The 24,532-nt window shown below is 29.3% G+C and overlaps 1 protein-coding gene across 2 annotated transcripts; it reads right to left on the reverse strand.

The window, feature by feature from the left end:
* Nucleotides 1–2,130: 2,130 nt before the first annotated feature.
* LOC121113674 (uncharacterized) lies at nucleotides 2,131–24,532 on the reverse strand. Of its 2 annotated transcripts, none has more exons than XM_040707522.2 (4): nucleotides 24,239–24,532; nucleotides 7,759–7,936; nucleotides 6,456–6,743; nucleotides 2,131–3,254 (listed from the first exon to the last, which is right to left on the reverse strand). In XM_040707522.2, exons 1-4 carry the CDS (start codon nucleotides 24,416–24,418, stop codon nucleotides 3,061–3,063), a joined length of 840 nt encoding a protein of 279 aa, XP_040563456.1. In that variant the 5' UTR covers nucleotides 24,419–24,532; the 3' UTR covers nucleotides 2,131–3,060. The 2 variants fall into 2 exon arrangements, with proteins under 2 accessions (XP_040563456.1, XP_040563463.2); XM_040707529.2 differs by lacking the exon at nucleotides 24,239–24,532 and adding an exon at nucleotides 24,055–24,104 and having other exon boundaries at nucleotides 2,951–3,254.

Here is a 24,532-nt window from a genome sequence, read left to right on the forward strand (position 1 = left end):
GACGAAACGTTTAAAAAAAGGAATTTGTTTTTATGTTTTTCTGTTTAAACTATAAATGTAAAAGAGATGGGATCATCTTGTATTTTATATTAATAAAGGATTTTTAATCTAGATTAATTATCTTCGAAGTGTGTTGCAAAATACAAGAGTATTCTTACATGATATAGTAAGTGACGTTCCGTACTTCCTATTATTTCAAGTCTAGTTTCTTTGCCAAATATTTCTACTATTCAAGGAATTTGTACCAAGTTTTTCGAGTGGTCCATTAAAATTGTAAAACTTTGAATTTTAAACTTCAAAAAGATTATTTATTAATTAACAGTAGAATTAATATTTTGCTAGATGTGTGTCTGGGCTCTCCTACTCAATAATGTAGCCGCCCTTAGTGGCAATTATGGATTCCAGGCGGCAGCAGAAGGCTTGGCACCCGCTTTGGAAGATGTCCTTTGTCATAGCGTCCCAGTGCTGGCTGCCAGTGGCTTTTAGGGCCTTGGTGTTTTGAACGACGGACACTGCATGCCTTTCCGTCGACAAGCACCTAAAAGGTGTAGTCAAAGGGTTAACATCAGGGCTGTAGGAGCCCAAAAGTGAAAAAAAAAAGCATTTCAAAAGAACTCAACAGACTCATTCAAAAGATCCTTGCTATGAAAGAGATGGGGTTCTTTGATTGCGGGTGCCAAAAAGTGGCCTATCTACCCGCACACGGCTCTTACCGACTTTTTTGACAGCTCTCTAGAATGTCTGGTGTGAAACCCCGATATCTTTTGCATGGTATCTCATGGATTTGAGGGGTTAAGCCCGGGTTCTGCCCTGTTTGACTTTTTTCACAAAGCCTTTCTTCCTCTCCTACGTTTTGGATTTGCTAACGGCGTAGACGATGGTTCTAGAGACACCCAACTACTTGGAGTACGGAAATAGATATTCGTCGGTCACATTCAAGTTTCATTTTCTCGACTTGTATGTAAGCTTGAGAGTTCAATTTTGTTTTTGCGTAACTAATTGTTTATGCTTTCATAAATCAAAAAATGAATTATTTTTAATAACTCATCCTTCTTTAATTATTGAAGGAGTAAGTGTTCAATAGACGACATGGTAGAATTAAAGTTTGTTAAAGTTCGATTTCCTAGTACTAAGTTAAATATGTAGGTAAATAATGCTTTGTTTAATAATTTTTCTTTTTAGCTTGAGGCGTTGCCGTGACATCATCATATTAAGGTATACTAAATTTAATTAATATAAATTAGAATTTAGTTTTTTATTTGACAATAAATAACTTTTTATTAATATTAAACGGAAAAAATATTAATAATGAGATTATTCAAGAATTTTAATCAACTTACATACATACAAGAACACATGGGCATGTCAGAATGGTTTCTATATCCTGACTTTTTGATTTCTATTGTTATCAAAATACTACGCATAAATAATTTCGTTATTTTCTAATATTATTAATATAACAAAAAAATTGTGGTTCAGTTTATAAGACCTTTTTTGAGTTCCCATGCTTGAACCAACACTACATTTAAGAACCAATTGTGTATAGCCTGACATCATCTATTTGTTCTTATTATTAATCTGTAGTTGATTACACAAATATTCAAAAAGTCAACTCCTCACATATAACTTGAATAAATAATTGATAACATAGGGGAACAAATTATTGTATCAAAATCTCTACCAATGAAATAAAGCGAAGAATATAATTTATTTTTGAGCACAGAATCCAAGGGTGATCTCACTTATTTAGAATATATTGGAAGTATTATTGTTTAGAGTCATTTATAATGATTATTAAGACAGTCACCAAATTGAAGAATAAAACTGATATAAAAGGTTTTTTTATGATGATAAAAATGTTTTTATTGATTCCTTATCTTGTTTTGAACTAAATTTTTGTTTTCTGGAATATTTTATTACATAATTTTTGCAACATTTGTTAAAAAAATAAACTAATTATCGTGTGTTATTTTTTCGGCAACATTATTCGCCATACTTTTTTGTCTTTGTAAGTACTAATTTTTTTTTGAGAAGTTTGTGTTACTCTTTTATACTATTCAATGTGTGTATCTACTTTTTTTAACAATGTAGTGAGCGACCCCGGTTAACCTTTTCCTGGTATCAAATATATTTTATATTTTATTCTTAACTATTATTTATTCTCAACTAAAACAGGCGAACATAATTATCATCAATAAATAAGTACATAAGTCCATTTAAATAATAAAATACACATAAGCTTATAGAAATTAAATTATAATAAAGGGATTTTTACTTATTCATTCATACTTTCACTTAAGCTTCTAAACGTGTATACAAATATTTTGACTGTACAACAATTTCTCTCAGCTCCTGAGGATGTGACACATAATTATTTGTTATTATGATTGCTATTAAGGCTCTAGAGTTTAATACAGTAAAATCTAAAGCTTTGTTTTCCGATGAAACTCCTCTGTTCTTTTATAAATCCCAACGACACCAAACCTTTGGCAACTTTAGTATTAGCATGTTCTGATCCTTTTTGTTTTTAACTTTACAAAGAACTTTAAAATACACACAGAGGGATAATCCACAAAGACATGTACAGTATCATTAAAAAGTTTACTAATTGCACCCACATTTAATAATGGATTAGTACAACTCATAGCTTAAACTACTAAAGTTCAACTGAGTAATAATTTTCTATTTACATATTCTATAAATATATAGATAAATTACAAATTATTACTCTATGCAATGACATTCGAGGAATAGTTTTTATTATAAAACTATTAATTTATTAATATATCAATTTTGGTTAAGGTGTATCAAATAATTCATTGAACCATAGGTATTTATATTTACCTATATGGAAAAAATTTCAGATAAATTCCCATTTCTGACACTAAAACCTAAATGTAGGACTGTTCATAAAAAATTTAGAAGGAATCACTATTTTAAATTTATTTTGGATACATTTTATAATATTTTAATCTCAAAATTCATAATTATAAATATTCAAAAACAAAGTATAAACAAAAGTTGAAATGGCCTTTTTTTATTAACTCTAAATGCAGGATTTCAATGCTTTGTAATTTTTAATTTATAGCTCATGTAGTCCCAAACCCTTTCTCTAATGACGAGACATCTTCCTTCATTCCTAATTTCATGAGCAGCTTTCATCATGGAAGTGACGGGTCCCTTATAAGTGTATTCACTTTTTCCGTGAACCACATTGAGTTGATAACGATAATGAATCTCTTCAGATTCAGTTCCTAAAATGTAAAAAAGTAATTATTTTAACATATTATTTAATTATTTATATTTATTCAAAGTCTAATAATTATCTTTTTCTGTATCTTCCGTGAACAAAACTTAATCAACTTTTAATATCTTAATATCTGTTAGTTTTCAACAAAGCAAAATATCTGCATAACTTTTTATATATTCTTGTCATGACTTTACTATGTAAAAGTAAATCAAGTCTGAATGTTGGTTTAATCATATTTTTCAATATTGGAATGTCAAGTAAATATTTTTTTTTATACAGAGAGATCAATTGTCATTTTTTTAGAGACTTTTATGAAAAAATTCATGACATTTCCGGTTTTAATTTACTTAGAAAAGAAATATAGTTTATAGTAAAGAAATACACAATCCTAAAATATTTTTCCAAGATATTCTTTCCATGATCCAAAAATATATTTTCTAAAATAACTAAATCAATAATATTTTACCGTTACACTTACTTATTTCAAAATATGAGCCCCTATAACTTAAACCATGTATTTGAAAAAAAGAATCATATGATCATTAGTTATCCTATATTATAATTATATCTTAATCTAGCCAATTAAACTGCTAGGTGACCTTTCCTAAAGATTTATTTTCCTTCTACTTTTTCCCATCTGATTTGAATTTGTAATGACACCAAGGCATTTTTTCACATTCATTTTTTATATACATAATATAGAATACGTGGGTGATCTGAAAAGTTTCCGACCTAACAAAATATAAATATTTTCCTAATTTTTTTTTTACTGTTCAACATAGTCGCCTTGTAACTCTACACACTTTTTTAACTACAAAACTCCCATCTCTGTAATCCGTGCAAAGAGTACTTGACGTTTTTCTCTGCAAAATAATTGTTCACAAGATACATTTTGTTTTGGCTCAATTACTCAGAGTTGGATTGACTTAGGCGCTTCAAATTTTAACACATTTATATGTCGGCTATTTCTAAACTCTCTTTAAAGGTTACACTTTCAAAAACAAATATTAAATGACAGTTTCATCCTCAATTTTGTCCATTTTGACAAACTCACTCATATCAACTCACTCAAACGACTTTTACATAACAACTAGGCGTCCACAATGACTGAAACTTGTGAGAGTAAATATAAACAGATGCTCTATGGAATTACTAGCTTTTATTTCATAATTTTTTTTTTAAACAAAAGTTCAGCTCCCACATAAGCCTATAAATATACAACTTGTAAGACACCAAGAGAGGATGGATAATTAGAGATGAAAATCAGGTGTACTTTTTAGCTCATCCACTTTTTTTGGAGTTTACAAATTGAAAACTAAATTTTCTTATCCTATACGATTCTTACTATAATTCAATTATATTCAAAACCTGATTGAATATTCGTGCGTCCTTATAAAAGACAGAGATAATCTTTGACGATTTGCAGTGGAGTTATAATTTTAAGTCCTTCTTGGACTATAAGTAGAATTGAGGATTGACATAGGAGTAATACTTGCCTATTTCTTTGTTTGTTTCTTTCTTTCCCAGCTGTTCTTCTCCGAAACATTCTTCAAATGGTCGAGGTCCCCAAAATTCTACCAATTAGCATCAATGTGAATCAAATGATTCAATAAGAATCAAATATATTTAAAATTAAACCACAAGATCAAAGAAGAAAAGATTACAAGAAAATCCGCAATTATTTTTTCTTTTTATAATTTAAAATATGATTTCTATTTCTCTCAACCAACCCCAAATCATTATTCCTCTTCTCTTCTAAAAAGAGAGTCAAGCCCCAAACCATACTGTATTAAGGATTTTAAATTCATCTTGTCTAAGTATTGTGCAAATCTTTAATTCGAACAAAGAGCAATTAATCAGTAAGGAAGTTTCAAAATCTGAGACAACACATATGTAAGATACATTTTTTAGTTAAACTACGTTTTTAAATATAATGTTGAACTACGGACACACATAAATTTATTTCAAAATATCAATATATTATATTTTGAAATGAAGTATTTATATCTTTTTATTAATCGTCAATTATAATCATTATCAATTAATTGTTGAAGATGCTTACTATTACTTTCAAAAAGATATTATTTGAATTCACCAACGGAATTTTTCATTGTTTTTTATACTTTTTTTTACTTGTTATTATTATTTTATGAATTAAAAATAGTTAAACAGCTGTTGATAATCCATAGCAGATTAGCTGGTAAACATATGTTTTCGTATGAAGCATATTACGTCCTTATTTAAGAAATATTTTTACTTTTTCGTTTCAATTAAGATCTATATAAAATAGGTAAAATTCGAATAAGAATTGACCAATTCCGCCTTATTAAGGCAAGAACACTTAATTTCATCATAGAAAAATATTCACGGCTTAGCAAGTGCTAACTCGAGTCCAACCAATCAACACACAGAACACTAATGACGGAAACATAGGCAGAAAAGTCGTAACAAATGACAAAACATAATATAAAGGTTTTTGTAAGTAGCACGTTAATGTTTTTTAGGTATTTAGTGGCTATTTCAATTATTATGCCTATAATTCAAAATAAAATAGAGATAAAAGTTTATACTTTTTGTAAAACTTTTTGGAATAATATTTAAGTCAATTTTTGTACATAAAAAGTGCATTCTATTTAACAAACACGAGGCCAACAACCAAGGTAAAATTATAAGTTCAGGAAATAAAATTAAAGTTATTATTGAAAAATAATAATTATAAGTACAGTATAATCCGCTTAATACGGATATCTATTTATAGTGGATCTATACGAAAGTCCCAAATGAGTTAAAATATAATTCGTAGTTAATTCGATAAGGCGGATTTCAAATATGGCGCACCTATTTTGAGGGTCCTTTGAGATCCAGTTTAAGCATATTCTACTGTACTCTAATAAGGGAAAAAGAAGTAGAAAAACCAACAGATGACAAAAATACTATTTCATTTTTGTTATGGGAATTATAGAGTAGACAAATTAGTAGACAAGAGTTGTAAGATAGTAAATGCAATTAAGGTTATATTACATATAAATATCCCATTGTTGGATGTCAAAGACATATTAATTTATTAGGACCATTTTATTAATGGATGTAATAATAGACGTGCTTTTGGAGTTATTTGGGTGTCACACACCAAAGACTTCTTATTTAATTATACCTACATTTGAATATATACTTATGACCTAAATATGATTACAGAATACATTACCCAAAAACCAAAGCCATAGAAATAGTTCTGGGTGATATCCATCCATGTTGTAGGATTGTGCTTCAAGATAAAAATATCTTTTATGGGAATATATCTCGATGAAAGGCCATGTCTGTGTCGTGCTTGAAGTATTTGCATTCGATAAAGACCCGGAGAGATTCCCTGTACTAATGCGCTTTTGATGATCTCCAATGACTTCGACTTGTGGAACAATCATTGTTAGATCCAAATAATCTCCGTTAAAACGACGATGCTTGTGATTGGAGTGTAAATGATTTAAAAGGAAATCTAAAAATAATAATTTGAATATTATCTATAAGTTTATAAAGAGAGAGTGCGAGTTTGGGGCTAGTTGGTACACGGAGTAAAGTGGTAATCTACATTTCATAGTAAGTATCTACGAGTTTTGCTAGAGCATTTTCGTAGAATAATCACAAATTAGTGTTGCATTAAAGGCATCTGTTGAAGAGTGTGAGTATCTTCAATTCTGTGCTCTGACTCATTTCTAAATTTACAGCCTCAAAGTAATTTTTTCCCTGTACACTAATTTTCTTATGAAACTCAAATATAAGTTTAAATTATTTATATTTTATCAAAATTAATCTGGTAAGTATTGAATGAGATATTAGTCTATAAGTCAAAGAGTTTCCGACAATCAGATTGGCTCAGGCTGGTCGGTGAAACGAAAAAAAAAAAAAAATAAAGCCTATTTTCTACAAAGAAATTTTGACTGTTTGACTGTTAAGGTCTCATTTTTGAGTGTGAGCTTAATATCTTAGAACTGCGTTACTACTTGATCTAAGAAATAATAATGTAACAAAAAAAGCAGTATAGCTAAAGCTCAGTGTGTGCTCAGGATGAGATAAGATAAGGAAAGGGGAATTCATATTTATATTATTAAAACAAAGTTTGTTTGTCTGTTTATCAACGTATAATAACTTTGAGCAACGCCAGACACCCCCACTAGTTTCAATTTAGTTTATTGTAAGGTATGAACTGTACCAAGGGCTTCATATTGTTTTGAACTTTAGAAACATCTCAAAAAAGATATCAATGTCACTTCTAAAAGCTGATTAATATGTTAATATATTAATAATTTAATCAATATAAATCCTCCTAAATGCTACATAATTTTTCATTGTTCTTAGAAACAAATATAAAATCGAGTATAAATATGTGTAAATTATATTTATACTCAACGAACGCCATGGAAGTAAAAATTAAAAGTTATTTTTTTCTTTTAGAGCATGTATTCTATAAATAAAAACCTTTAATAAATTTTTTCCAAATAATGTCTCCTTACCCGAAGGAAATCTTCCAGGAAAGTTGAATTGAGAGTTTTTGAATCCACATTGTAGAAAAGGACAAGACAAAGTGGCTCCTTGAGAGAATTTATGATCCTTGGTGTGACCTAAATCTTCTTTACTCATAGTACAAATATGAAGACATGTTGACGGTCCAGTTTTGATTATACTTCCACCCTAAATTTGAAGCGAAAATATCATCGTAATAACTTTGAAACGTATAGAAAACATTTTATTCATTCAACTATTTGAACATAAATTCAAATAATTAGAGATAAACTCCCTAAATAATTTTGGATTATTCATACTAAAACACTTTACGGCAATGTACATTTTATTAATAATTCACTAAATATTTAAATGGAGGAAATATATGAATATGCAAGGGTGGCCCAGAGAAATTGGGAAAATAAGGAACGAACTAGATGTTGTAGAACCATATCCTTTTATTTTTCAAAAGCTACATTCAATAAAATGCAATTATTTATAATGACATTAACTTCTCTTCATACCCTCAGCCTCAATCTTTTCCCAGGCCAGGGCAGCCTCGTGCAGGACAAAAATCCGGGCTTTAAAAGTGAGGACATTTTGTGGCCAATACTTTCTGCACTTTTTTTCCCTTCTCGGCCGGTGCACATCCTATTTGAAGGTCTAATTTCTTCTTTGGACTACACCATGTATCCGAGGAATGTAAAACCAGAACTAGTTCAACGAACGAGGCATACATAAGCTTCTGCACCGTTTCATGAAACGTAGCTTTCAAATAATAAAAAATGAAGGCTCTACAACCATATAGTTTGTTCGTTATAATATTTTCTAAATCTATCTGGACCACCCTGTACATAATCCATATCGGGATAAAATATTATTCTAGGGTTATATTCATATCACTCTTGGCATTATTGCCCATTTTTCCATTATTATTTTATTATGGAATTTTTTTAATGTTCCAAGCATATGTAGAAAATGAGTTGATATTACATATACTACTACTACTTTTAAGACGAATGAATTGAAGTAAGCACTACTTATGTTACTACGGAATAATTATCCTCGTACATAGTGGTGTATAAAATATGACATAGAAGGGGTGTCAATATGAATAATGTTCCAAAGCTGGTATTATAATCATAATAATAACATATAAGTATAAAGTAAACATTAGAATGACGAAAGTAACACTGAGGATTTGAGTAGTGGTTTAAAGTATGTGTAACCTCTTGTTGGAATCATAGTAGAATTGAGGATCGACATTATCATAATTCCTGTCTATGTTCTTGCCAAATATGGAGTGGGATTTATGTGTATACCCTACCACTGATAGCTGCTTTTAGCTGATGTAATAAAAATAATGACAGATAAGCTTTTCTACCCCAAAATATTCTGTCAATTGTAACATTTTTTACTCTTTTTTTTAAGCGCACCGGCAAGTTATATTTTATAGAACTCTACCTGTAGAGATCAACTGTCTACTAAGTGGTTTTGATGAAAAAGTGTACACCACTATACAGGTATAAATTTCTGTCTTTAAAATAACATTAGTACAAATTTGAATATTATATCTACATTCAAATAATATATATATATAACTTTTTATATATATTTTTTTTTTAAATGTTCCAAATGTAAGGGAGAACACTTTTTTCATTTCATTTTCAGATTTAAATGACGATCACTCAAAGGAAAAACATCATTTAAAAAATAACAAGAAGACTAATCGTTTTACTTTTTGGAATCAAAAAACTGTATTTTTCTTTAAAAATACAACATAACTAGAAGACTCATCCACATATTGATTCATCAAGAGGTCTTCCTAGATTAAGTGGATCAGAAGTTGTAAATTTTATGTCAATAATATGTATTGTCAGTGAACTAATATTAAAAGCATCTATATGTCAAATTTTTTTGTTCATATGATCATAGGGTCAAAATATTTTGAATGTTTAAATAAAAAAAACCTAGACTCTCAAACAAGCAAAAAAATATTGTGTTTCATGTTATGTATCTTTACTTATAACTTCTATAAATAAAGATAAGAGGTTTAAATTATTTAAAACATGATACTTAAATAGAAAGGATCAACTACCCAATATTTATCAAAGATTTATTTGACTTTTCCGAATATATATATTTTTTTTGTATATGCTTAAACGAAATTGGGAATTTTATATCAATGGCATCAATCACTTTGCAAAAGCATGTTTGCCTATAAGTTAAAAAAATATATTTCTGAACTAGTAAAAACCCAAAAATGCCCTTAAAAAAATATCTATATCGATTATAATATTCGAGAAACCTTTGATGAAAGTTATAATTAATATCTGCTTATGCTAATAAGAACACTCTGAGGACTTTAATAGTAGATATTTGGGTTCATAACCCTAATCATCGATGATATCATCTCGTGACATCATCATCAATTATTCCCTCTTTATAAGAATAATTCGTACATTAAATTTATAATTATGGATAATAATTATTTGGGTTTATAATTATTGTGTATCAAAGATATTTAAATTCTTACTAAACTTCATTTGAAAAAGTGAGGTACTTTGCTATATTATAAGTTAAAATGATGTGATTTTATTTGACATTTTAATATTTAGGACATTTTTGCTTAAAGCTCTTCTTTTTTTTTTAAATATGCTAGTAGTTGTTGAAAGTCAGTTTCAGAGCACACAGTTACATTCAATCCTAATTTTGAATGATAATATAAGAATTTTTTATACCTTGCAGATGTTGAGGTTTTGAAAAACGCTCCACTAGGTATTTTTTTAATCAATGATAAGTACCACAGTTAGGGAAGAAGGAGGATCCTCAACAGTAAAAACGCGTTCTTGAGGTCAATTTACATCAACACAATATTGTTTCCTTCTTTTATTCCGGACGATACAGAGTTATCCGAGTGACTCCTCACTATTAGGAATAATATTAAAAACATCGCCCGGTAATGCTGACGTCATATGGCTGTTTTAAACTTTTGTATGGCAAATCCCTCTCAACGCAAAATCAAGTTTATTTCTCTGGAACCACTTAACAACATCAAAAGAACAGAGCTTAGGAAGGTGGAGATCTACTAAGGCCACATAGACAAATTCCCCTCTCCCATTTTAATCGAACCCGCTTGTTTTTGGGAGACACAGGTGGTGAAGTGTACTTTCGGGCATTTTTCGAATCACGTCAGGGTCACCAATGTAAAGTATTTGAGGTTTAAATATCTACTAAATATATTTCATATTAATAATAATACCAAGAACAGGGAAAAGGAGAAGTGATCAATTTGATCATGATCAAACTCCAACATATGTTATGGTAGATAAATGACATTATAAACTAGACAGAGTTGTTCCTTGCCATTAAATCTATATATTAAATGTGAATGTGTATGTGTGGGTTTGTGTCTTGGGTATGTTTGTCCTTCGATCACAGTTTCTTATGGCTCTAGAAACGGTTCTACAAGCCATGACAACCTATAAATATGATTTTTTAGTACTTCATCTGAGGGCCAAGGTGTAATTTAGTAATTAGAAGGGTTCTTTCCCAGGGAAGCATCAGTGGTAGAATATAAACTGTCTCAGGGACCAGCAGTCCACAACCCGTGGTGGGGGTGTATTCTAGCATATCAGAAGGGTTATTGGTGCATAGAAACATGTTGGTGGTAGAGTTTAAACTTCAACTGTACTACCCGATAACCAGGCTGTATTTTGGTATTTTTGGATAGTTTCTTGATGCGCGGGGAAGCAACAGCGAAGAAGTTTAACTTGACTCAAGCCCAGCATTTCGTCTGCACAACCTGTGGGCTGGGATGCATTATAGCATATTAAAAGGGTTCCTTGGTGCGGCGGCAGGTAGGTTGGAACTTGTAGTTGTTAAGGCAATAATTCTATTCATGATTGGATGAAAAATAGAAAACTGAATGTTATCTCTCCAATACAATATTTTGAAATCAAAATTCTCAAACTTAAGTAAGAAAAAGTAAATTCTAACTTTGAGCATTCTTTATAATTTATGTTAGAGAAAATAGAAAAATCTTAGTTTCAAAAGAAAAGAAATTTACATATGTATATTTATTAAGTACAATTTTTTTAACCGTTATCTTACGAAATGTGTCACGAATTTGTAACTTATTCAGGCAGAAAGTTATTTCAGAAATGGAAATGGGAACTTTAAATCCCAATAACTATAAGGTGTCCAGTTAGGTTCAATGGGTTGTAGGACAAATCCTCTGTAGGAAAATATCATCTGTTGAACATAAATCCCGTGGAGCGAACCCCTTAACTTAGATATACATCATATAAGTAGGCTTTAAACAAAATCTGGATCCATGGGCCGCGGACACACTCTATAAAATCCCTGTTAAATATCAACAGTTTTTGCACATGTATTTATTAAATAAACATTATTATTTTTTAATTGTTCTTTATTGCTTGAAAATGCTTGAATATTTGCCTCAAGCTAGAGGGAAAAATGAATTGATGTAGCATAATCTAATCTGAATAAATAATATTAGATAAATAAATGCATGAATTAATCATATACTAGGGAACGTACTGATTTGACTACTTACAAGATATTAAGATAAATGAGAATTGTGAAGGTACATCCTTTAAGTAGACTTTATGTTTATTGAAACGTTTCATCATTTTGATATCAACATTAATCTATACATTAAAAAAAAAGATTTTTATAGGGCAAAAATGTCAAGATTCTGGGAGTAAATATTATGGACACTTATTCCCCTACTGGGATCCCTTAATTTTAATCCGTATTTCCGCTAGGATGAATAAATTTATAAGGAGTACTTCGGTTGGGGAGCTGCAGCCCTCTACATCTATCAAGACAAAGCTCCAAAACAGTTGGCCCCCATTCCCTTCTGTATTGGTCTGAGTGGAGTGTCCTCAAACCTACTTAGAGAAAAACTGGTGGCAAGCAAAATTAAAAATTCTGCTTCTAAAATAGTTCAGAGAGATATTCAAGATTCTGAGCTCAACTTAATCAAGTTATCTCAGAGGTGATTCAAAAAAATTATTTTACAACAGTGGATGAAAAATGGCTGCAATATAATTTTGGGACTTTGTCAATTTTCACAAATGAATCAGCTCTTCTTTGATTTGTTAATTTTTAATTATAAAAAAAATTTATTCACAAATGTATGTTGATAAACTTTCACAAACATGTTTCTAGCATAGTTTTTGAGGATTCTAAATATATTTGATTGAATAGATTCATCATATTGAATAACTGATTTGTTGTCACTCATTTTCATCAAAGAGTCATCAGTATTCAAATCAATCCGTTCTAACTGGAGTTCTTCTTTTGTTGTTTCAATATCAGAGCACAAAATGGGTGTTGAGTAAATGAAACAAATGCTTCGAAATCAAGAAATGGTCTTATAAATTCCTCACGTAATGCTCGAAGTCAATTACTGTAATTCTTTCACAATTCTTGTGTGATGACCCCCTGTGTTTTCAAAAGTGGGAAATAAACAAAGTTTTGTTTCTTCAAGTTTAAGTTTCCCTTGGAAGGCTTTCACCACCCGGTACATTTCATGAGTAAAATACATTTAAATTCTAGTTTTGTGTGTAGTTCATTTATTTTTTGCAATATTTCAACAGCAAATGTAAAATTACATACCTACTTCTCCTATTATTACATTTCATTGTATTATAAGTTAAGAAAGTTTCTCTAAATCTTTTGTAATGAAGATTTAGAGAAACTTTCTTAACTTATAATGCAATTAAATGACAATACATTGTTCTGTAAAAAATATTCACAAATTTTATGGTTCAGACGTCTCAAAACCCCATACTTCTTACCTATGAATGCAGAGGCGCCATCTGTTGTTATACTTGCCAAATTATATTAACTTAACTCTCACTCAATTAAAAATTTATGATACTGTTAAAAATTCTTTCCCAGTTGTTGTGACTTGAATGGTCTCCATTGAAAGTAATTATTCTTTAATATGGAAGTTTTTGTGAATTCCTCTAGATTAAATAAGTAACTGAGTAGTATCCTGTAACTGTTCAGAATTTGGAGATACGTCTGTAAAGGCTATTTTTAGTTCTGATCAGACCAGATTCCTGGGCTCTAGAGGGTAAGTTTGATTTATCGCTAATAGGTTGGTTTTTCATAAAACAAGATCAATTTCCCGGGAATCAAAGTTTTTTTTAAAGTATGGGTTGTAGATTCAAAAATGCACCCCAAAAATCAAAAAAAAAAAAAAGATAAAACTAATGGAAATAGGGAGAATGTATATTACATACGAATAAAAAAAGAAAATTATGTATATGGGTACAGTACAGGAAGGAGTGGATTAGTAAGTTAATCTTAGTATGTATCTTCAATCTTCATCATGGTTCAAGAAAGAACAAGGCAAGGTATCAATGGCAATAACAACAAATAAATCACAAGGTCAAACATTTGATTAAATTGTTTTATATTTACGAATACATTAAATTGAAAATTCAAGCAATAATGACGTCATAGACTATGAGTGTTTTGTCAAAATCTGCCTATTTTGCTCAGCAATCTGTACGACACATCAGATTGAAAATTCTAGCAAGCGCGATAACATGATAGTCTAACCTTGTATTTTTATTAACCTTAATATTTAACCAAATCAGTATTTTCACATGGTCAAATATGTTGAATTTTCAAGAATGTCAAAAGGGGATGATTATATTTACATCAAATGGGCAGAAAAAAAGAACAAAAATGTTGTATACAATGAGGTGTTACAATATAAAGGTTCCTCCTCTATATTTACAGTTTATAATAGATCGTTTTAGTTTAGAATTTTAACATGAACAAGCTATCAATAAATTACATCTTTTTAATTGGCTATCACTAATATGATAGCGTGTTCGTGCTAGTATGAGTAAATATTTATGCAACAAATCAAATTTTTTAATTCTTTATTTCAACAAGAGAGAGTTAGGAATGCTTTCAAAGATGCAAAAATAAGGCATTTTTCATCTAAGTATGGCTAGTTTAATTGAATGCTTGTTCATGGGGTTCGGCAGAGTAGATATATCATAATTAAGTACTGGTTTTGAAAATACTTATAAACATTATTTTAAAACCCATAGGTATGAGTTTTACTCCTTATATACACCCGTTGTCTGAAAACTAAAAATTACACCCTTTCAAATATATCAAATAAAACAACATATAAATCAGATGTTTGCAAAATTATATTTTAGTCACACTGATGTTTATTAAAATGAATGCATATTTATTATTCATTACATCATTGTTGGTTATTTTTGCAAAAAAAATAAATTTAAAAAGTTGGAATATTTCAAATAATGTTCTGCATAATTTTTTAGGATTTAATATAATAGAATATATGTTAAATATTACGTCCTTCATAAAAATTCATTATTAAAAAAAATTATATGCTTTAAAGTAAATTGTAAAGTAAAAAGTAAAGTAATTGCATATATTCATACAGAATAAACTAGGGTTGTATTGACTCGATTAATTATTGACTCAGGTTTGACTCAAAATGAACTCGACTCAAATAGTAAGTCGATTTACAAATTTAAAAAATCCGAGTCAATCTCATATTTTATCGAGTTGGCTTGACTTTTTAACATAAATCTCATGAAATATGTATAGTTTCGAAGGTGTTGCTGCTCTCAGTGATTTTACGATCACTTAAAGAAAATTAAGTCATAGTAGAGTTCTTCAGATGGAGTTGAACTGACTATAATATGTAAATCTTATAGTTTTACATTTATTCTATCTGAAATAGGAATATTCTTTGATGTACATATACATAATGTATATTTTGTCCTCTATAAACGACGGGGCACGAACCTACGCACATTGAAGTCCAGAGAATAATTTTTCCCCAACTTTTTGTACATTGAGCTACATTGTCCCATTATAATTTCAGGTTTCGACATAGGTATACCCAAGGCTAATAGAAATACAATGTTATACCATACCGCGTGTACGTCTCATGTTTGATTTCCACTACGCTTTGTATAATGACGACATAATAGATGAGTGGTAGTGTGTTTTGTCAAAAGCTGCCTATCTTGCCCCGCAATCGGTACACCACACTTGATTGAAAATTCAAGGAAGCCCGATAACATTATGGTATAACCTTGTATATCTATTTACCTTGGGTATAACAAGGTTTTGTATTGGGCAAAAAGAAAAAGAAAAAATTAAGTAAATCTTATGTTGTTTTTTTTGCTCTATGAGCAATTATGAGCTAAAAAATATTAGCGCATAATTGTTCATAGAGAAAAAAAACATATGATTCACTTAATTTTTTCTTTTTTCCTTATTTAGTTTTTCATTTTTTTATGCACAAATTACATAATAAATGGAAGAAGAAGAATTAAACAGCATAAACAAACATTTAGTTCATAATTATCCCTCAAAAAACCTACCAACTACAAAAACAAGTAAATAACATTGGGAAATATACCAAATTCGGCAGACACAATCGGCAATCATTTAACAAAAACCGAAAGAATAGCAAATAAAAATCAAATATAAGAAATCAAATTCCATTAGAAGTGCCAACAGTTTCCATAGGAAAACTATTTCTAACTAAAGGTTTTATTAGACCTTACAATCCAGAGAGTCGTAATATTTTGCCAAAATCAAGGGGTAATACAGAGGTGTCCGGAACCATCAAAGAGAAGGCAGCATACAGTGCAATAACCAATATTACGACAGCTCTTATCTCTTCAGCAGCTAAAGCTTCATAATTCATAATTTTGCTGGCAATATGAGCTTTGGAATTCAACAATGCTAGTTACAAAATCATCCCCTTCGTTTTAAAAGCCCAAACAAAACAAGTGATATTAATGAATTTCTATTCTGAGGCATCCCCTCTATTTACATTTAAGGCAATATATTGTTTTAGAATTTGAAGCATTGGGGAATCATTTTTTTTATACCAAGTTTTTGAGTGATCCATAATTACTCTAGAACTTTCAGATATCTCATTACCCTTATTCTTAAAATCCAATGAATATAACATTTTCAAATATAGGAAGAATATGGTTCTTATCAGTCCTAAAAAGCGGAAAACAAAATTTATCCTTCAAATACCTAACCAAGGTTCAAAATAGAATTACAAATAGCCAGACTTTCTACCCAGCTCAGACCCTCTGTATTGCTGAAGAAATGTTTTTTTGCTACGTTTTGATGAATTACATCTACGGTAGTGTTCGACTCATACGTTTCTTATTTTTATTTTCTAGTATGAGTATTTATAACTTATTCAATCTCCAATGAGAAAGGTCAAACATTAGAGCGAATCAATTGCTCGATGTTCACCACTTCAACCGTCGAAATCATATGCAGATGTTCCTAGCACGAATAGTGTGATTATATGCATGTACTGTTCTTCTCCACAAAGTTTTTGCTGGTTACTTCAGATTGCACAAGTTGTATTTTGTATTCAGTACTTCACCATCAAAATATGGCAATATATACATTTACTATCTTAATATATAAAATAAAAAGAAACAATCAGCAATTACAGTCAATTTAAAGACGATAAAATATAAGAAAATAAATACTAGAATTATTTGATGATTATTGGATTAAAACATGAATACTATGAACTATGTATTCAAAAGATAAAACTTAATTTTGATACAACATTTTGTTTCAATAACTTTGTTATGATTAGAGAAAAGAACAAAGATGGGGAGATGAGAAGATACAGTTTTTTAATCCAAAGCTGGGTAAATAAATCCTAAAAGCCTACCTTCCACACCAGTGAAGATAATTTATCTTAATTATTCTATTCATCTCTCTCTATCTTCATTTCTCCTCTTGGCCAACTTTATCCACATAAACTCGTTTAGAGCAGGCAAAGAAAAACTCCTCTTGCGATAAACATTATGATATTGTGCTACAGATTGTAAACACTGCGATTTAATAACAACCTTCCAGGCCACTCGCTCGAGAACCCTATCTCCCCCAAAACCATACAAGAATTCGTGGTTTGATGGTTTCCTACCACATCTGGACTTCACAACACCCTGGCTAATTTCTTGTGTTATATACTTCAGGGAGTTGCAGTCCCTGAAATTATGCAATATATTTTTTTAATTACATTCTTTGCAGATTGTTCAGTTGTTCTTAAAGAGCCCTTCTGTGAAAAAGAACCGAGACGAGATACGATATTTTCTGTTATGGTGTAGGGATAGGATCCCAAACACACTTGATGAAGTCGTGTACTCTTTCTGTACTTTTTTTATATACTTTTTTGAATATAGTCAGTCTACTTAGACAAGCTTTGACTTGGAACGTGCCTGAGACACATACCACTGTGTTTTGCTCTCGGGCACGCTGAGAAACCCTGACTGTGTAAGGGAGATATTAATATAATATATCTGAGCTCAGCTAATTTTTTTCATCCTATAGGACATAAGTAATAAACGGAGCTGTCAAATTCTTACCATTTTTCCCAAATTTTCCAAATTTTTGCTTTTCAAATCTTTGGAGTGGGGAATAAACAAAACTTGAAATATATTTCCGAATAGAATATGTCATACTTTGAGGGATCAGTAGGAATTCTTAGTGAGAATTCCTTTCGTTTTAATTGTGTGTCAATAAGAATCTTCTTTTTTTTTACAGTTTTTTGAAAAAAAGTTTAAACTTCAAGATGAAAAATGTATTTTTCACCCCGTCCACCCGTCCCCCATTACACTGAAATTCAATCTGTATGGTCTATAACTTTGAATTCATGTATTTTCTCATTACCAAAAACGGTACTAATATTACAGTCCGAGGAGGATAATTGTCCATAAACGGATAAATTTAGTTATTTTTTAACATACGAAGTTACTTATAACTAAATCTATGAAACTCTTGAAATTGCCTGAAAAAAACAAAATTTTGCTGTACAGTCAATTTTTTTTAAATGTGTTTTCTTGTTTACGTTTAACCTTTTTCAGCTAATTCAATAATATTTTTTGGCCCTTTTGAATTTAATGATTTAATTGAAAATAAAGAAGATGGTTAAAATTTATATTTTTTCACCTTTGACAAAAATAATTTATGATTCCCATATTAAACCAAACAATTGAAAATTGAAATAAACGAATTCAGAATGATTGATACTAAGGTATGGATAAATAAATTTTTGAAGAATTAGAAAATTTTATCCAAAGAGGGCTTGAAAATAAAAAAAATTTGAAACAAAGGTATACTCGTCTTTTAAAAAAATAATTCATGGTTTTCTTTCAACACATTTTTTTCTAAAGGCAAAATGCAACAATGCAACTTATTTTCTTTTTTAAAAAAGTATATTTAGTATATGCGTACTTTTAATTATTTTAACCTTCTATGTACCATTTCTGATTAGGATATTTAACTTTTAACAAAGACAATAGCTTCTCTATTTTTATTTACTAATTTTAAAAAATATGACAATGTTGATCCAACCTTAATTATTCTGACATTTCTATATTTTTTCATTCTTAAAAAATTTCTACAACTTACATAAAAATATTTTAGTAATATGCTTGAAAAACCAAAATTTGGATTTGAAATTAATGTTTCAAATACTATGACAATAAAGTCTCAAATCTAAATAACTTTCAAAAAAATATTATTATATTTACTTATCCTTCAAAATAAATATTCCACAATCTATAAAATAATTATTATACAACAGTTTAACATGGCTATCATAAACTAATTTGCACTGAATTGAATCAAAATTTAGAATTACATTATTCATTAAAAACTTTAAATAAAAGTTTTTTAATCAACTATTTTATCTCATAGTCCTAGTACAAACTCGTATGAAAGACAGAATTAAAACTAAATAATGTTTTTCTACATTATGTAAAAAACATATATATTATTGTCAAATTTGACTAAATTAAAAAAAAAAAAAAGTTGTAATGGATTTTTGGAAACAATGACAATGACCTAAATTTTTCTTCTTTTTTTTTTATGCCAAAGGATTTGTCATTTATCTTTGATTTTAAAAATAATATCTCTTTTTTTTAGCAGGTCTGGTTTATGAACAATATTGATTGAATTTTTATTTCCTTGATGCAGTTTTTAAATAATTCGCCAAAGCATGGACAATTTCACAGCTGTATAATTTTCTTTATAACTATATAAGTGAAAAAAATCATTTCTAACCCAACGTCGATTATTCAAAAATCATGTTAGTTGGCAAGCTTTATAATGGGTTTATTTGCATATAGCTGTAATCTTTATATATTAATTCTCATAAATTAAATAGATATGTTTTTGACCTACGATTTTAAAAAATGGCTCTGAAGTAGTAAAATAATGCCAAAAAATACACATTATTTCTTGTCTAGTGGTACATATTTTATTGCTTTCAATCCGGAAAGACATTGGTACAAAATCATGAAGGAGGACCGTTGGAAAGAACAAAGAATATTTTTAATTTTATCAAGGCCATCAAAAATTTTAGCAAAGTTTTGCTCTTTCCTGATGAAAATTTTTTCACTGTTGATACCACTCTGAATAAGTAGAGCATCCGCTACATCACAAACAAACATCCAAACAATATTTCAGCTTCAATGAGACATGAGGTCCCAAAAGGATTTTTTGTTTGAAGACAACATGTGGCCACCCTCCTCTCCACATGCAAACCCATTGGACAACTCTATCTCGGCGCGTATGGAGGAGAGGGTGTCTGCAGAGGATTGTCAACTCTCTAGAAGCTTCCATCAAGAAGGAGTGGACCAAGATAGTCAAGGTCTGCAAGGGAAATAAGCCTCGTATTTAGGCAAATATGATAGCTCAGGGCTCATATATTGAACAAAAGTTGTGCCGAACACTATTTTCAAATGATTTTATTAATAATTGTCCTCACTAAGCCTCTTATATACAATTTACTCTTGAAAAATTGGAAATGCTAAAATGTGTATGACTAGATAAGACTAACCCTGTATAAGGAATTACTTCAGCTTTGGTTCACGTAAAAATATGCTAAAATTAATTAAATAAGTGCTGATTTGGGATGAAAATGCAAAATGATAACAAATTCTTGATTCCCTCCTGTATTTATGGCTTGACAGCATATAAGCAAACATAATGTATCTCAAAGTTACTTTATTTCATTCATCTTTTTAGGTATTTTGTTTTATTATCAACGAAGAGGGTTCTTTCTCACATTTTTATTCATTACTTTTCGAATGTAGATCATCTACCAACATTCTAAGAAATTAAAATTTATAATTTTTTAAATGACGGATTCAATTTATTCGATAATTGTCACCGAATGGTGATTAATCTAAAACATTCACTAAGTTGCTTATTATATATTTTTACTGATATATATGTTTAGCCTTACTTTTAAATCCTCTAAAATATACTCAATATATTTCTTAATAGCGAAATTGTCCTACCAAAAACTGGGTAACTTTATAAACATTTATATTTTTTAATGAAATTAAATGTATATACTGTATGCCCTAGTTTGGTTTTATCTAATGTACTTTACTTTAGTTGAACCAACACACATTCTTGTTCGTGAAAAATTCACATAAAAATACTAATGAAATAAATTAGTATACAGAGATGTAATATATTTAGGAAAGTTACTTTTTTATTTAATTTTTAAAATTGGTTCCCTATAATGCCAAAGAATAATCTTTTACAGAAAAGGACAAGTTTTAACTTTTGTTGATTAAAATACCAAAAAGAATCATGTAAAACTACTTGAATGTATATTCATAAAGTATTAGCCTAATATTACAACGTGTAGTTTTTAATATTTTTGGGGCCGACAAATAATTGCACTTTTTAATTAGAAAGTTTCATATCAAAATAGCACCCTGCACAAACATATTGGTTCATACATATAATTAATGCACTTGTTATAAATAGACAGAATATTATGAATGTGTCCAAGAGTCTGTTAAATGAATGTTTCTGAAAAAGTGGATTGCAACCTTAAAAGGGGAGGACAGTCATTTTATGGATAGGTCGAAGGAAGAAAATGATCAAAAATTTGTAAAATTATAGCGAAATATTTAACCAGTGCTCAATATTTCCATGTTTTAAATTAATGTATGATTTGTAAAGATATCGTCGAAAAAAAAGATAGCTCATCACTGAGATTCATTCAACCCAATTCAATTTGTAAAGGCTCTAAAAATTTGTATTTATGTTATACTTCTGTTCGTTTTAAAGTAATTATAATTCATTTTATATATAAACTAAAACATACATTTAAAATCATTGCTCAAATCGCTTAAACAATTAAAATTTCTTCAAACTAAGCTTAGAATTCATTTAAAAACTATTCAATGCTATGAGATTGCAAAAATGTCGTCCTTTAATGTTATGTATGTACATATATAATTTGAGGTTAAATATACTGGGTATGTGTTCAACATAATAAAGTTTATATATGTAATGCAACGCAAAGTTTATATAAATTTTTAAACAGAACGTTTTTTTTCTTCTTTTTTGATGGAGAAGGTTTCATAAATAATATATATATAGAAAACCTTATTTAAGAATTTGTGAGAAACAGACATAAGGGCTGTGAAGATTTTTTGTCGAAATCTATTAAATACACCATTCAATTTTGTTTAAATAACCTATTTTTCTTTTATTATTTAATAATTAATCATCCTTATAATTTTATTTTAAGTTATCTAATTATATTTTCTTTATTATCAAAAATTGTAATGCAAAATTAAGTTTTACAAGAATGATAATAAGCACTAGGTGCTTAATAAAAATATATTATATTGCCTAGTGCGCAATTTTTATTTAACCCTCTTGACGTCTTACTGGTTCAAATGAGCGGTTTTCAATTTTTAGATACCTTAAACTACAATAAGTATACGCATTATTCTAAAGCCAGATACTTTTAAATTAAGTTAATTATAGACAAAAAAATGAGAAGTTATTGAGATTACAACAGACTTAAATCATTATTGACATATTAAATATTGCTATTATGAAAAAATGAATACCAAATAGTATGCTAAAATATTCTTGGTAATGAATTATTGATAATCAAAAACTCGTTGAGGAACTATCCTTAAAAAAAATTATATAGAAGATTACAGCACTGAATTTGATTAATTATCAAACTAAAAAAAAAAAAATATTCCTTAAAAGTTAAATTTTTTGTCAAAAACTGCAAAAAATAATGGTCCTCAATGATACAACATGAAAACGACATGATTTGCTGCTGATAATTAAAAAGAATTACTACTGGTTCCACAAGGTATACTCTATCTCAATCAGACATGCTTTTAACGTTGGGTTAATTCCTCACACCAAGGAATGAAGTTAAGATTTGGAAGATATGGTAATATCATGAATACCTGGTATATGGCTTACCTTCAAGCAACATTGAGCTATTAATAATGGCGTCGATGGATCTCGTCATGAGGCAACATCAATTAATCAGAGAAATTTAGAGAGTGGAATGTATTTATGATACTATACACCCACTAAATTATTATAGAACTTATAGGAAAATATATTTTGTTATGTGACTAAGATTTATGTATATCGGATATTTGCTTCTAAAATTTACACGTAAAATAGGGGCTGAAAAGTCCTGGGCTTCACAAAGAAAATATTTTTTTTTAATTATTCGGTTTATAAAATGGGAGTCCCCATAACACTTTCCAGCCTTGTTGGCCTTGAACGGTATTTATTTCCATCAAGAAGCAGTGTCAGATTAAAATATAAATTATTTTGTTCTATTTTTTTGGAAATAACAAAGGTAACTTCATACTTAATACTTAACTCACAAACTCAAGAACAAATTGTCAAGAAATTGTGACATCTGTCTTTGGAACCTGAAACTGAAAAATTTAAAAATATAGCTACCTAACTTTTTCAGAAAAAACGAAAAATTAGTTTTTAAAATGAATAATGACAAGCTTTTTTATTTACTATGAATCATTTTTTTCATAAAAGCTTTCGTTAAGAAAGTTCAAAGTTCAACCTATTTTTTTTTCATACATATTCTACCCGAGTTATTGCAAAATATTTAAGTGGAAGTTGTTTTTATTGTCAATTTGAGTTTTATATGTCGAGAGATTTAGTCGCAGGGGGGTGGGCTGTGGATTTTGTCTTGAACAGTTTTTAATGCGGTTACATTCCGTAAAAAGAGATATATTTCGAATTCAATCTACAAATCATTAGAAAAAAGAGTTTAACTTTTATAGAAAGTCCAATATCATTTCATAAGAAATATACCAATATAATGTTGTGTGAACTACATATAAAATACACATTAGAAAGCCCTTGATGTAGACTCATACTCCATAAAAATATTTGTTAAAGGTTACCTTTTTCCCATTTTTTTTAATAACTCCTCCAATTTCCTTCATGTTTAGCATACAACTTATACTGTACTACTAAATTCAATTTATATACTAATAGAAAAAAAGGTAGGGAATAACAACAATAAAAAAAAATAATAATAAATAAAGAAACTTTGGGACACCTCCTTAAAAAAAAATCCCGTCTCACCAAATCCTTTGTGTCTCTTAGATTAGTTAAACTCGAGTTATGATAGCAATCGTGAAAGGGTATATTATTTCCGTTGTGTATTGAGCTAAGTGAGGACTGAACACGCGAAAAGTTGGCACTTGCTGTTGGTCGAGGTAATTGCGTCATGGGTGCTCCGATTGTATTATATTTTTCCGACATATTTATCTACATACACTCACAAATGAGTTTCAATGAAAACGGAGAATTGGGATTTTGAGAAAATGTTCTTCTTTGAACTCACACTCATGCATAGAACAGATACTGAGGGTGAAC

This window comes from Lepeophtheirus salmonis, chromosome 1 (genome assembly GCF_016086655.4).
Source record: "Lepeophtheirus salmonis chromosome 1, UVic_Lsal_1.4, whole genome shotgun sequence".
NCBI classification, from domain to species: Eukaryota; Metazoa; Arthropoda; class Copepoda; order Siphonostomatoida; family Caligidae; genus Lepeophtheirus; species Lepeophtheirus salmonis.